The sequence below is a fragment of the Bufo bufo genome, chromosome 11 (assembly GCF_905171765.1).
Source record: "Bufo bufo chromosome 11, aBufBuf1.1, whole genome shotgun sequence".
NCBI classification, from domain to species: Eukaryota; Metazoa; Chordata; class Amphibia; order Anura; family Bufonidae; genus Bufo; species Bufo bufo.
Genome location: NC_053399.1, coordinates 30,795,473 through 30,811,999, shown reverse-complemented (window position 1 = coordinate 30,811,999; position 16,527 = coordinate 30,795,473). Strand labels below are relative to the sequence as shown.

Genomic DNA, 16,527 nt, shown 5'->3' with positions numbered 1-16,527 from the left:
TTTTAACATTACTAGGGCAGGATTCATCAATGAAGTCCATAACAGTCGACAATGACAGACACGTGTGTGGAGGAAACATCAGAACCAAGAGCTCGCCCAGAAGACGTTTACCATTGCAAATACACGTGCGAGGATTCTCTTCCTCTAGTAAGAAGGCTCCCATAGCTATTTGTTACAATCCTCTATCCTTACCAGATGGTGTGAATATAATGAGGCAACCTGAGGCGGTAAGATTTACTGTTGGCAAAATAATGGAAATTCATTAACACAATGCTAATTACCAGGATGCAAAACATCTTAGCAATGGACTGACTTAGAGAAAGTAGATAGGTTCAAAGTGTGTCTGTAGTTTAAAGGGGTTATCCTATGGCTAATATAAAAAAATTAACTGTATATATGTAGGTGGGTGGCTCTCACCTAATAGCTATGATGGGTGCTACTAACTCTGAATTGGGAGCCCGATCCCAAGAATAATAAAAGCTTAAATAAAAAGAGGAGAGCGAGCACTCACAACACCTGTGTCATATGGAAATGATTTTACTTGGACCTAATAGGTCAGAAAACGTTATAATACTATTACATTCACTACTAAAATACATCCACATTAAAATACAATAAACATAAAATGGTACCAATTAGATTACACGACTGTGGTCGGGGTAAAAAGTCCGTGGCCGCACTCCGTAACACTTATAAAATAGTGTCAGTGTCTATAAATTGAATAGATGAAAGTGTCCTAAAAGTTCCTCATGTGGGGCACTTTTCACGGCTTGTTTCCAATGTGAGCGGACACCATGTATATCAATTCCTGCAGAAAGGTTCGCTCCTGCCAGAAGAGTAAAGGCAAAGTCCCAAACTTAAGATTTTCAGTTCCTACCTGGTTCCTTAGTTATGTACCTCGCTATGTGGCGTCTCCTCGAGGCGAGCGGTGCTGGCCGTCCGAGCGTTCTCCGCCGCAAATCTCAGGCGGGTGACGACACAGTATCGCGGGATCCGACAGGTAGGATTCCAGACAGCAAAATGCGCTGAAGGCTATGTGCGTACTTGCTTTACTGGAGATTCATCCATGCATGGCCATGCAATCCATAAGAGGGTCCGGTATGTTAGGTGGGCGCTTTTCCTTCTCTTACACCAGACGCGTTTCGGGGCGTCTACACCCCTTCCTCAGTGGTCAAAGCGCCATCAATCTTTCTCCACCTTTTATAGTCTCTATGGTGATCCACAAAACAAGAACAGGAATCCGGATCATTCGGAAACAAAAACTACCGATGCGGTTTTGAGTGCGGTATTCGTGCGGTTTTTCAACATCTATTGCGTTTTTTATTGCAAATGCAACTAACCCACTACAATAAACTACCTGACACAATATTAAAAATAAAAAATAATAATTTAAGATACAATTAGTACTTTAATATATAAATTAAAATTAAAATGAATAAAACCATAAATAGATATACATACATTCTAATCCTTTCTCTGCACACATTAATAAGCTTCAGCTGATGTATCTGGGGACATTAATATATAAATATATAAAAATATAAAAATATATATAAGGATATAGAATATATAGAGGAAAATTTCTGCCAATGAAATAAATGTAGAGAATGAGGTTCAGAAGTCATGGATGCCGATCTCATCTCGGACGGGAGGCCCCAGAGCCAAAAGGCTAACCATGGGATCTCTCGTCAAAGAGGAGAACAGCATCCTATAGAAAACCAAAGATCTCAAGGTCCGAATTCAGGCCTGCTGGTAATAGGCAGCCAAATTCATAAATATGTTTTGATTCGGCTCTGGACATCCTTCTAATATAATCACCCCCTCTCCAATGTCTATCGATTTTTCTCCAGGGCCACAAAAAACAATTTCGATGGATCCCTGTTATGTACTTCATCATAGTGTTTGGAGAGGGAGTGTTTCAAATAGCCCTTTTTAATATTTGATACGTGTTCACTTATTCTAACTTTCAGTAATCTTTTTGTTCTGCCAATGTATTGGCGCTTACATGGACACTGTATCAAGTAAATAACTCCAGATGAGTTACAGGTGAGACAATTATTAATTTCCCAGACAAAAGAGTTGTGTGCTGAGTGTACTTTAGTAATTTTTCTTTCTTGTAAGCTCATCCTGCAACCCATACATCTCCCGCACTTGAAAAAGCCTTTTAGGTTCATATAGGATCCTAAATTGGTGATTGTGGGTCCTTTTTCTTTTTCTTTCACTGACGGGGCTATTTTGAGTTTTAAATTTGGGGCTTTTGTATATATTATTTTTGGTATATTCGGCAGTAATGGGCCTATCACTCTATCACTCGTCACATGATGCCAGTGTTTGGATATAATATTTTTTAACTTTTTATAATCACTGCTAAAAGGTAGAATTATTTTAATTTCACTCTTAGGGTCCTCAGTTGTCTCAATTATTGTTTTTTCTTTAAAAAAGGACTTTCTATCCAATTCTCTCACCTTATTTAGCGAATCGTCCAGAACCATTGCTGGATATTTCTTATCCATGAATTGTGATTTCATTACAACTGCCTCTTCCTCAAATTTTTCGGGTTCAGTGCAATTTCTTTTAATTCTCCGGAATTGGCCTAATGGGACATTTAGTAGCCACCTGGGTAGGTGGCAACTATTAAAAAGAATAAAACCATTCTTCGCAGTTGGCTTTTGATACGTACTGCAAGAATAATGATCACCTGCCTTTTTTATCAAGAGATCCAAAAATTCTGTTTCTTCTCTGATATTAGACGTAAATATTAAATTTCGGTCATTATTATTAATCTCTTCCAGAAACCTCATTAATTCTGTCTTTCCCTTCCTCCAGATAAATATCACATCATCGATGTAACGCCGCCATAGGACCAGATCCGCCCCAAGTTTGGGTAGGATGGTAGTAAATTCCCATTCCGCCAAAAATAAATTGGCGTAGCTTGGGGCAAATCTGGTCCCCATGGCGGTGCCACATCTCTGCAAATAATATTCCCCCTCAAAATAAAAATAGTTGTGTTGTAGAATATACTGGATACCTTCTAATATCAATTTTATTTGGGGGTCCTCAAATGTGCCATTTCTTATCAACTGTTGTTCGACTGCCTCCAATCCCTGCTGATGGTCTATAATTGTATACAGGGATTGGACATCTAGAGTTCCCATAATCCAGTCCTGTTCAATTGTTAGTTCCTCCACAATCTGTATAATCTGTGTGGTGTCTTTCAAATAACTTTTGTTATTTTTCACCACAGGTTGGAGCTGGAGATCTATGTATCTAGACAGGTTGGAAGTGACGGATCCTATTCCGGACACTATAGGGCGTCCCGGAGGATTCGTCAAACTCTTATGTACTTTGGGCAAGCAGTAGAAGGTCGGTAACCTTCTCTCCGTGTCCAAAATAAACTCCATTTCTTGTTTTAGGAGAATTCCCTGTTCCAATCCTCTCTTGCATAGATCCTCCAGACCCTGAACAAATTCTTGTATTGGGTCACTCTTAAGTTTTATATATGTGGCCTGATCAGCTAGCAGTCGTAGACACTCCTTATTATATTGATCCGTGTCTAAGATCACCGTAGCTCCGCCTTTATCAGCCGGGCGCACGGTAACCCTACTATCCTTCTGGAGTGACTTAATGGCTTGGATCTCCCGTTTCGTCAGATTATTTCTAACAGGTGGTCTGACCTTCATCTTCCTTATATCATCCTCAACACATTTTTGAAAGGTAGCTATCTCTTTACCTATCTCATTACGTGGGAACATTTTGGATCTCTTTTTCAAGGAGGTATGTTTAAAAGGATCAACTCCCTTACCACCGGTTGGATCTCTAGTTATAGGGTTTTTTATATGATATTTTTTAAGGCAAAGGTTCCTGATGAATTTTTGGATCCCTATAAAGGTTGAGAATTTATCTGTGGTATTGGACGGGGCAAACTTCAACCCCTTATTTAATAGATTAATTTGTGCAATAGTGAGTGTTTTTGAACTTAAATTAATTATGGATCCCATCTCTGGGCTTGTGGGTGTTTCTGGTGTCGTGACTCCCTTCCTTTTACTTCTCCTAGTCTTCCTTTTTCTGAGTGCCAGTGTTGTTGGTGATTCGTGTTGTTGTTGTAGTGATGGTGTTGACTCCGTGTTTGGTGATTTGAATAGTGATCCTTCCCTGCCGAGTGTTGATATCTGGTGTTCTTGTGCCTCAAATTGTATGGTGACCTGTGTCGTGGTGGTGTTTGGTCTCTGTATCTTGTGCGTGTTCTGTGGTGTGCCGGGGTAAGATCTAAAAAATGTTGCCCTGCCAATTCTTCATATCTATTACTGACAGGTACATTGTACCTGTCTATTCTCTCTTCTCTGCCTAAATCCATATCTAATAATTCCTGGTGTGAATTGTCCTCTTCTTCTACAATTTCTGTGTGTCTTTCATGTTCTCTATTTTTATAAGTTTCTATATGCTTTTTACTTTTTTTATTGATTATATCCCCCTCTAATTTATCCAAACTTCTACATAGTCTGTCCTGCCATGTATTAAACTCTGCATTTCTGGGGAATTTCTCTATATGTTCCCTTAGTTTATTAATTTTTATGTTTAAATCTCCCAGGATCTCTAATCTCCTTTTAATGATCAATTTCATCATGGCAACTGATTGATTGATCAATAAATCATTCCACTCTCTATTAAATTCATCACTGATGAGATCCTGGGCTGGATTCTTATTTATCAATAATCCTTTTGGTATTTTAGTCTCTTCTACATAATAATTCAGGGAACGTATCTCCCAATGCTGTCGTAGTTGTTTTTGTAGCAGACTTTCTAAACTCCTAAAACTCTCAGTCATTGAGTTATTTTCAGGAGTTTCAACATAATTTGGATCATTAAATTTATAATTCTCAGCTTTGAGCCTTTTACTATCCATATGATGCCAGATGTCCATAGTATATTTCGGGGAGCTCACCCACAAGTACGGGCTAGAAAATATGATTGTATATATGTAGGTGGGTGGTAATATAAAAAGATTAACATCAGAAATCATATAGGAAATGATAACCTCTTTCTAACAAAGCTAGAACCAGCCCTGTACCTCACATGGATCCAGAGATCTCCTCATTCATTGCTCTGCTAGATTTTGTATCAAGTTTACAGCTCAAGGGGAGTGTCCTTTCTGCTGCAGCTAAGGGGGCGTGTCCATGCTCTCCCTATCACAGCTCAGAAGGCGTGTCCATGCTCTCCCTATCACAGCTCAGAAGCGTGTCCATGCTCTCCCTATCACAGCTCAGGGGGCATGTCCGTGCTCTCCCTATCACAGCTCGGGGGGCGTGTCCGTGCTCTCCCTATCACAGCTCAGGAGGCAGTTGAAGGATGAAACTGAGCATGTGCGGCCATCTCAGTGAGCAGGTCAAGGAAATAAGAAAAAAACAAACTGCATGGTGCTATACAGATACATTTTTATTGAATTACTCAGTGGCTATGCTAAATTGTTAATTACATGCAATTACAAAAGTATTCCGATCCAGGTGCTGGTTTGAAAACTGTAGAATATTTTTAGTGGAACAACCCCTTTAAGAAAATATTTGATATTTTATATGCTATAGTCAGATATCAAAGGTTTTGATTGGTGGGATTTAGAGTGCTGAGACCCCCACCGATTTGCTAAAACGAGGAGAGAGAAGAACTCAGACATAGCGCTGGGAGACTGATTCTGCAGTGGAAAACTGCGGAAAAATGCACAACAAAATCCCTGCGGATTGCATGACAATAAGATATCTTAAAAATTATACGGAATTGATAGAGAACGTATATTGGAAAATTGTATAACCTAACACAATGAATAATCATTATTTGCTAATAATAGAATATCCCTTTAAGGGCAGGTAAATTAAATTTTTGATATGTCAAATAGCGTATACAACCCAATTCTGGGTAGTAAGAATAATTGCTAAGCCTACGCGATATCTTTGATTCATATCTCCAAAAGAGTAATAAAAAAAATATTGTTGTCTTGTGTGGTGCTGTCAATTACTCCGTAAATCCAAGCTAAATAGTGACAAGGGTTCCTTTACTATAAGTAAAATGCATTTTGAGGGATAATGATCCCTTTCATCAGAACTGTAGTTCTCTGGAGATTAAAATTTTGGCACAAATTACCCACTAAAAGCAATGAGATCACTGCGTTGATGACAACATGTGCCATGCTGTATATGATTGGCGTGTTAAGAATTGATACAGGAAGCTGATCAATTATATAACATTCAACTATAACCTTACCATTAGTCCCATTTGTTTCAGAAAACTACATGTATCTAACTTTTTCTTAAACCAGTGCCCGGTGGAATATGTTGGTGCTGGTGCCCGCCCTATATTGTGTACAAATCACCGATCACGAGAATGGGGCACCTATTTTCCCCTTTTTAAATGGAGCGCCAGTCGAGCATGCGCACCCCTGCTCCATTCAAAGTCTCCACAATCTCATAAAGATGATTGGAGAAGTGGTACGGAGGCCAAACCAATGCTCCATTAAAATAAGGGATGTGGTTCCCCTGTTCTCGTGATTGTGGAGGTCCCAGCAGTCATATCCCCACTAATCTAACAGTTAGTCCCTATTCAATGGATAGGGGATAAACTTTTCCAAACGTATCGTAATAGCCCTTCAATTGTAAGTGGCATATGGGATAGTACCTGCATAACACCACATAAAACTGTGCTGATACAACCATACAGTGCAAAAATAACATAATATACCATACCTATTTACTAGCGCCATGCAATGCCAAAGTAAATATCCCCCTACAGTGACCAAATAACAGTCCCATATATAAAGTCATCTAAAAATACTGCCATACAATTAAAGGGCATCTGTCAGCAGATTTGTCCCTATGACACTGGCTGACCTGTTGCACGTATCCTTGGCAGCTGAAGACATCTGTGTTGGTCCCATGTTCATATGTGCCCGCATTGCTGAGAAATTATTTAGTGTATGCAAACGAACCTCTAGGAGCAACAGAGGCATTGCCGTTACACCTAGAGGCTCTGCTCTCTCTGCAACTGCCGCGCCCTCTGCACTTGATGTTTTCAAAGCCTGGCCCTGTCAATCAAAGCACAGCAGATTCACAGAGCTAAGCCTCTATGAGTAATGGTAACGCCCCCGTTGCTCCTAGAGGCTCATTTGCATATAATAAAACATAATTTTTCTCAGCAATGCGGGCACATATGAACATGGGACCAACACAGATGTCTTCAGCTGCCGAGCGCACATGTAACAGGTCAGCCAGTGTCATAGGGACAAATCTGCTGACAGATGCCCTTTTATTGTATGGCAGTATTTTTAGATGACTTTATATAAGGGCCCTTTATTTGGTCAAAGTAGGGTGATATTAGCATATTTGTTCAATTAATAATTCACATAGCATACGGCAATATTAAACATAACCATGCACCTTACATCCTATATTTGTTTATTAAAAAAAATCATTCCAAATTAATTCTGTGACAAAAGAATAATAAGGCTGATATTTAGTGGTCATTACAATAAGTATTACTTACTGTTTAAGTGGATATTATAGCATTACATGTACAATTTTAAGAAGGAAAATGATTTAGACTGTTAACAAAAAGAGGCAAGACATAAGATAATGTCACTCTAAATGTCTAAAAGGGAATGTGTCACCAAAATTTCTCTTAAACCAGATAATGACACATATCCTTTTCTTCTAATCTATTTTTATTTTCTGACTGCAGAGTTTTTTTTATTCTATTTCCTGAACATGATTAGGGGGGCGGCCATCTTGCCTGAGCTGTTTTTAACAGCATTTGGAAAGCATTTAGAGAATTACTTTACGGCAGCCACATAGGCTATAGACACAATGATCAGGAGTGGACCTCACTGACTTCTATGGGAGAGTTTTCTAGGCACGTTCTGTGACCTGTGCACAAGGAAAGAATAGATCAGCTCTGACAATCACCTATTGTGAATGGTGGATCTTGTGTTATCTATACACAGAGCTGATATCTGTCTGTAATGATATGCAGATAACTGCAGTAAAGTGATTTTTACAGACAAGTGGTGGGGCCTATTATTAAGCTGAATGGCCAGTGTGAAAACTGCAGGATTTCATATTTTTGTTTAAATATAAATATTGACATGGAAAAGTTAAAGATAACATCATCAACAATTCTTTAGAAATATGTTTCACGTAAAAATGTGATTTAAACAATAGGTCATTTTCCGATGAGACATTTCCTTTAAAGGGGTTGTGGGCTTTGATCAATCCTATTTGGTTAGAGCAGGCATCCTCAAACTGCGGCCCTCCAGCTGTTGCAAAACGACAACTCCCACAAAGCCCTGCTGTAGGCTGCTACCTGTAGGCTGTTCGGGCATGCTGGGAGTTGTAGTTTTGCAACAGCTGGAGGGCCGCAGTTTGAGGATGCCTGGGTTAGAGTAATGTGCTGTCATTAAGTTGACTCCTGCTAGCAAAAACCCTCAATGATCAGCTGTAAACCATGAAGGAACATGGCAGCAAGATGGGAATTTCCCTACAGCACCGCCACAGAAAAAATGATGCAAAGAAAAAAAAAAAGGAGGAGTACACTGCACGGGTATTCAGGGAAAGGTAGAGGGAGATAGGAATTTTGGGGTGCCAAGGTATAACCACAGAATGGTGTGGGAAAAAACAGATATTTGAGAATAATAGGCAGCTCCCCAGACCAAAAAAGGTAGAAATCAGTACCCACTGGTGAACTGATGTATGAACGAATTCGTTGGTTGGCAGAGTATCTCAGGAGTCCTGATAATACCCAGGGGGCGCCACATAGACTCCAATATTACCTATTGAGTTATAGTAAAAAACTCTATTGAGTTGTAATTAGGGTTGAGCAAACTTTAGGATTTTTGGACCCCGGACCCGAACCCGAACATTTTCGTAAAAGTTTGGGTTCGGTGCTTTCTTGGTGCTTTTTGAAAGGCTGCACAGCAGCCAATCAACAAGCGTCATACTACTTGCCCCAAGAAGCCATCACAGCCATGCCTACTAATGGCATGGCTGTGATTGGCCAGTGCAGCATGTGACCCAGGCTCTATATAAGCTTGGGTCACGTAGCGCTGCACATCACTCTGCTGTTACAAGTGTAGGGAGAGGATGCTGCTGGACTTGTGATTTCAGGGAGAGCATAGGAGAGAATCTAACTCAGCGATCTACAGACAAATAGTTGTGTGGGTGCAGGGCACTATCGTTTTACCCTGCCCTGAGCTCATTGACCAAAAATACTAACTTTTAGAATTCTGTTAGTTAGGTGGGTGGCGGCGGCCATTTTATGCATGCTCAGTGCACCAGCACTGCATCTGAGTTTTTGGGACATTGCAAATCACCATTTTTTGGGGGCAAACTACAACATCTGGATTAGTCAGTGTGCAATTTAAGCTAGAAATACACCCATCATTTTCTGGGGTTTGAAAAACACACTTATTTGACAAAAAACACGTGTGAAATTACAGGCTTATATACTGCTGTCAAATTCAGTTGTTAAACAAACAGTCGTTTGGGCTCCAAAAATTTAGTTGGCAGCCTTTGATGCAGATGTCATTGTGAGATACACCCTTAATACATTTGGGTTACATTCAGAGATTTTAAATACCACCATTTGGTGCATCAATATTGAATTCAGGCCTACACAGGTTCAGACCGTGTGAGATACCCCCCCCTACATACAGGGGTTTGAATCAGGCATTTGAAATACAGCCTTTTTGTGCAAAGATATATTTACTTCAGGCCTACACTGATTCAGGGCGTTTGTGATCCCCACTATACATACAGGGGTTTGAATTAGGCATTTGAAATACAGTCATTTGAAATACAGCCTTTTTGTGCAAAGATATATTTACTTGAGGCCTACACAGGTTCAGACCGTGTGAGATACCCCCCTACATACAGGGGTTTGAATCAAGCATTTGAAATACAGCCATTTGAAATACATCCTTTTTGTGGAAAGATATATTTACTTCAGGCCTACACTGGTTCAGACCGTGTGAGATACCCCCCTACATACAAGGGTTTGAATCAGGCATTTGAAATACAGCCATTTTGTGCAAAGAAATCTTTAATTGAGGCCTAGTCTGGTTCAGGCCGTGTGAGATACACCCTTTACATACTGTCGTTCTTTTTTACTATTAATTAAACACCCATTTAGGGCAAGCTCCTAAATTCAAAAAAATATGAGGAGAGCGTCAAATAAGGGACGTGGCCCCAGTCGTGGTGCTGCTGGTGGAGCTCCTGTTGCAGGGAGAGGACGCGGTCGATCTTTGTCAGCTACACGCACAAGTGAAACCCCTTCCTCAGGTGCGAGTAGGTGACAAAACCTGAAGCGGTATTTGGTCGGGCCTAATGCTGCTCTACGAATGGTGAGGCCTGAACAAGTACAGGCGATAGTAGATTGGGTTGCTGACAGTGGATCCAGTTCCTTCACATTGTCTCCCACCCAGTCTCCTGCTAAAAGACCACAGTTGGCACCTGCAGCCGATGTCCATCAGTCTTTCACCCCCTTGCAAATCAGCCAAGCAGTCTGAGCTCCAAGTCATGCAGCAGTCTCTTCTGCTTTTTGATGACTCTGCTAGCATGGTTTCCCAGGGCATCCACCTAGCCCTGCCCCAGAAGTGGAAGAGATTGAGTGCACCGATGCCCAACCACTTATTTTTCAAGATGAGTACATGGGAGTACCATCGCAGCACGTCTCGGATGATTACTAAACACAGGTGCCAACTGCTGGGGCTTTCGAAAGCGTGCAGACCGACAAGGAAGTCAGGGGTGAAGACTGGGTGGAAGATGATGTGGAGGACGATGAGATCCTCGACCCCACATGGAATCAAGGTCATGCGAGTGACCGATGTAGTTCGGAGGAAGAGGCGGTGGTCGCACAAAGCCACCAGCACAGCAGAAGAGGGAGCAGGGTGCAAAAGCGGAGCGGCCGTCCTCTAGACAGTACGCCTCCTACTGCCCACCGCAGCAAGGGACCGAGCACACCAAAGCCAGCTCCAAGGAGTTCCCTGGCGTTGCAGTTCTTCAGACAATGTGCTGACGACAAGACACGAGTGGTTTGCACACTGTGCAATCAGAGATTGAAGCGAGGCATAAACGTTCTCAACCTGAGCACAACCTGCATGACCAGGCATTTAAGTGCTAAGCACGAGCTGCAGTGGAGTAGACACCTCAAAAAACAAGAAAGGTCTCTGGCTCCTCCTGCTTCCTCTTCTGCTGCAGTCGCGGCCTCTTCTTCCACCTCTGGAGTGACAGTGCCACCTGGCACCCCACAAACAGAGGATCTGCCAGCAACACCAACACCTGGGTCACTAAGCATCTCCACAATGTCCCACGGAAGCGTTCAGCTCTCCATATCCCAAACGCTGGAGAGGAAGAGGAAGTACCCCCCTACCCACCCACCCGCGATCCCTAGCCCTGAATGCCAGCATTTCTAAATTACTTGCCTTTGAAATGCTGTCATTCCGTCTGGTTTGCCTCCATTGAAGCTAAGCAACTGATGTGTATAACGCTTTAAGTGTGAAAGCAGATTAGGGCTAGGCACACAACATGACGTGATTCTGAATAAAACATTATCTTGAGGATATATCCACTGTGCAAATGCTGTGACGTTATGTAATGAAGTAGGACATCAGAAACACCTAAATCTAATGCAAACAAAATTATTGCAACTTGCAAGACCCAGGGGGCTTCCGAGTACATGAAGCCATGTAGAACATGTAACAATGCGGTATTCTTCTACAGTCATGACTTCTTTTCATCACAATAATCATTAATCTCTGTCATTCTGCTCATCTGCACTGCAATGAAGTCTTCACCCACGGACGAGGGATTAATTTCTATCCTAGCTGTTCCCTGACTCTTCCATACAAACTCATTAATCTGTAATATGTATCATAGGCTACAAGTAGAAGTAGGTCAGCCGGAGCTGTAGGAGGCTTCCTCTTTGTATAAATATTGTATCTGTGTTGCTCGAGGCTTTTAAGAAAGTCCGTCTTCAAGGGGGGCATCTGTAGCCTAAGCAAAACTTGGAGCATTCCCATGTAATGACTGTGACTGCTAATGACTGCCAGTTTGGCCTAATTATTACAGATTATTTTTGTCATAAAAGACTGCAGCAAAGCATTGTGATAAAGATTTCGGTGTAATATATTTTCACCTCCAGGGGTAATAAAATGAATTTCCGCCATATTGTGAAAGGTCAGTTTAATCATTGGCATATTGTCGCCTATAAGTGTCTTGTTAGTGCAGTGCTTTTAAAATGTCACTGAGCTGTCAAAAAATTTATTTGATATGTGATAGCGACATATCAAAGGTTTTGATCGGTGGTGGTCTGAGTGCTGAGAACCCCACTGATCGCCAGAACGAGGAGAGAGAAGTGGTCACATAGCGTGGTCACAAAGTCTATGGGCACAGGTCTCCTGCAGCGAGGAGAGAGAGTGCTATGTGAGTGCTTCTCTCTCCTCCTTCTAGCGATCGGTGAAGGTCTCAGCACTCCACAGATCAGAAACAGTGCTTACAAATTTGAGAATCCTATAGAAATGTCTTTATTTCTGCATACATTTGACCTAAAACTACATCAGATTTTAACACAAGTCCTAAAAGTGAACAAAAATAATTAAATCACACAAATGAGTAAAAATGATTAGATGCACTGATTTATTTTTTGAGGAAAGTGCATTATCTGCTAATTCTGACTGTACTATCACCTGTATTTGCAACTCTGACCATTGTATATATCCATTACGTATATAGCATTGTTGTCTAGTGTGCCCTTAAAGGGGTTCTGCACTTTCATTTAACTGATGATCTATCCTCTGGATAGATCATCAGCTTCTGATCGTCCGGGGTCCGACACCCAAGACCCCCGCCGATCAGCTGTTTGAGAAGGCAGCGGCGCTCCAGCAGGGCCACATCGATCTCACTGTTTACCGCCGGCCCACTGACGTCACGACTAGTATCAACTAGCGTGGGCGCGGCTAAGCTCCGTTCACTGTGGTAAACAGTGAAAAGGCCGCGGCGCTGCTGGAGCGCCGCTGCCTTCTCAAACAGCTGATCGGCGGGGGTCCTGGGTGTCGGACCCCTGCCGATCAGAAGCTGATGATCTATCCAGAGGATAGATCATCAGTTAAATGAAAGTGCAGAACCCCTTTAAAGCGAAAAGTAAAGTATACCATTTAATCTTATCTCGATTCCCGAACCCATGCGTCCATGTCTCTGTTTAACGTTACATGCTACCTAGGCCTACCTTGTACTAAAATAATACGTTTGAAATCCACCATATTGAATTCAGCAGTTTTTCCAATGGGAAAGGGGTCATGCGATATATCATTCTTGACTAGTTTATACTTGGGCACACACGAATTGTCAGTTTTGACCCATCTTTACAATATCTATCTATCTATTGCACATCCAAGGCGTAAAAAACAAGTAGATACTTTTATTCACCAGACGGCTGTCTGGTGAATAAAAGTATGTACTTGTTTTGAACGCCTTGGCTGTGCCGTGGAATTTCTTATCTATTTGATATCTTGGGGGTGGATTGTCCCTACAGCCGCTGGCACTCTGCATCTACAAGCTAAACTGCTGTGCTGCCCAGCTTTTGTATCTTCTATCTATCTATCTATTTATCTATCTATCTCTCTAAGTCACTGCCAAAACTGCATTAATAAGTCTTAAAATGGATTGCATTACTGGGTAAATCAATTGGTTGGGAATGGATGGAAAACACGTTCATAGTTATGTTACAGAATCATTTTAAGAGCCGTTCTGTAATCGCTTGTGAGGAGAAATATACAGAAAACTCTTCTAAGCACCAAAATGTGTTAGACTTAATGAGACTGTGCAAATATTAACTCCAGCCTAAAAAAAACAGAACTTAGTAATAAGTCTTGTGGGACATCTTTGCGCAGAAGGCAAACATAGGTTAACTGCCTCAGCTGAGAGAACAACCAGAATCAATGGCTTTGTGAAATGAAATATTTGCTCAGTAACGTACAATGTAACCAAGGCAACCTACAAAAACTTCACTTCCAATTTGCTAGATTGAGGGAATTCTCTGGGAACCGATATGCCACTATACCGACTAAGGGTCTATTCACAAGTCCGCAAGTGTTTTGTGGTCCGCAAATTGTGGATCCGCAAAACACGGACGCCAGCCATGTGCGTTCCGAAATTTTGCGGGCCGCACATGGCCGTCACTTTAAATAAAAAAGCCTTTTCTTGTCCATGTCTGCAGAAAAGAATAGGACATGTACTATTTTTTTGCATAACAGAAGTGTGGGTGTGGAACAGAAGTGCGGATGCGGACAGCACACTTTTCTTTACTACTGTGCCAATCACCAACCACAGCAGGGACCAGATGAGCGACCAACTTCTATGCCTCACAAGAGACAAGGAAGCAGAGACCTCAGGGAGCACTGGAACGAGAGCACTGGAGCACTTGTGTTGGCAAGCAAGGTCATTTAAAAAACAAAACAAAAACATGGTAAAAAAAAAAAAAAGAGCGTTCCAGATAACCCTATTAAATCCCTGGAATCTAAAATGAACACCGACGCATAACCAGAGCTATACTTGTAGTAAAGACACCCATAGGTGGGTGGCTAGAGAGGAAGGGTGGGAGAGGGGGTGAACTTTTTATTTATTTTTTAAATTTTACATCTTATCTTTCGTTCCACCCTTGGGAGAGATTTTTGCATCATATGGAAGCTGCATTTATGCGTGTGTGTGTGTGTGTGTGTGGGGGGGGGGGGGGGGGGTGTTCTAATATCGTATCTTATGACTACGCCTCTGTATGGCAGTATTATTTACGGGCTTTAAGACTGTATTACTTAGGGTTGATATATCAATATTACATAGACATAGTACTGGGATAGTTTAGCACCATTATTTGGGCAGCATATAGCTTTTATATGGGTACGTTATAACAGTATTGGGCTTTGCTTAGCAGTATTGCTCAAGCTCTGTATGTCAGGTATTACAGAGTGTATAGTGGCATTACTTATGCGCTGTATGATGGTACTATTTATTCCTGGCATGACAGTATTTGGTGGTAATATTTATTACTTTCCAAGTGTAAAGGAACATTTTATATAACAGCTTTTGAAATATGAAACATGTTAATCCGGTCAATTTTGCACACAAACAGATTTCAGGGACTGAAATTACGGTAACTTATGAAAGACTGCAATTCACATCTATTTGTTCCTCAGGTCCGTCCCGGTCTATCATCAATGCATGTTATTAAGAAGCAAGAGGAAGGTATTTAGATGATTAAAGAAACAAGCAGTGCTATTTTCCATAATTTCCATAATTATGAATCATCAAAATTCTTTCTGCTAGCTCTTTAGTCATCGTTAGTCTTGTACGTCTTAAGAACAGGCAGTCTTAAGAACAGTTCACTGTGTGCTTCTAATTGTCCAAGAAAGTTCAGAGACTTTTTTTTTACACAAAACTAGCTTGCATATTATTCATTACATTCATTTCTAGGGGGCAATGCACACATCCTTATTTTTCGCCGAATCCAAGTGGCTGTTCTGGAAATGATACATGTCCTATTCTGGTCTGCTTTGCGGACGACAATAGCCAAAATATGGACATGACCATGTGCAATTGCAGCAAGCCACTGAGGAGCCAGTGTTGAGGATAGGTGTGGTAGTGGCCCTGATGAGATGTTGTCACGGTGTACTCCCTTAACCTGTCACTCCCTGGGTTTGGTGCAGTGAAATGGCAGTGTGAAGAATCAGTTCAGAAGTAAACGTATAACAGCAGCATAAAGTACAAAGTGCAGATTCTGGAACCAGATGAAAAGGTGTGGTGGCAGGTTGGATGGCCAAAGGTTGGCACTAGCAAGCACTTGTGGATATAGGTGTCTACAGTAATACAGGCTTGATGTTAGTCTGGCCTAGCGATGGTTTAGGTAGGTGGTGGTGTCTGAGCTGTAGTCCCTCAGCTTGCAGCAGTGTCTGTAAAGCTGTATTTCGCTGATCACTCTGCTGTCTTGTCACACTGATACTTTCTGGAAGCTGTGCTCTGGATTTTGATGATCTCTCTGGAGTTTTGATCTCACAGGAGAATATCTGGTTCCAAGGAGTAGAAGCTCTAACATGTGCTTCCTCTCCCTGGTCTAGCTAAGCTGGAACTTCCCTTCCTGGCAGTAAGTAGGACCAGCCCACTCCTACCAAGAGGGGAGGAACGAGGTTGTTAGTCTTGTTCCTGCCAACTATTTCCAACCATTACCTCCCATGCTGGAGTAAACGGGCAATATGTTAAGATACATAACAATTGTGGGGATTTGCTCTGGTAGTTAGGACTAGCGGATGCAGTATAGAGGCAAAGTACACAGTTCTTGACTCGAACAGCGGTGTTTATTCACACTTTGGTGTATAGCAAAATTCAGATAAGGTGTATCACAAAATGCAGGTGGCTTGGTGTTTGTTCACACACAAGGAAAGTCCATAAACAATAAAAGTCACCTTTTCTCCTGGGTGTTAATTCACACCCTGTTAGCAGTTCA

The 16,527-nt window shown here is 41.6% G+C and overlaps 1 protein-coding gene across 1 annotated transcript in view; it reads right to left on the bottom strand.

Moving 5' to 3' along the window:
• Window positions 1–16,527, bottom strand: part of RTN1 (reticulon 1) — a 168,167-nt gene that overhangs the window by 110,723 nt on the left and 40,917 nt on the right. Inside the window, exon 2 of the mRNA XM_040410980.1 lies at window positions 3,029–3,880. Within this exon, the coding sequence (XP_040266914.1) occupies window positions 3,029–3,880 (852 nt within the window). The remainder of the gene's footprint in view (window positions 1–3,028; window positions 3,881–16,527) is intronic.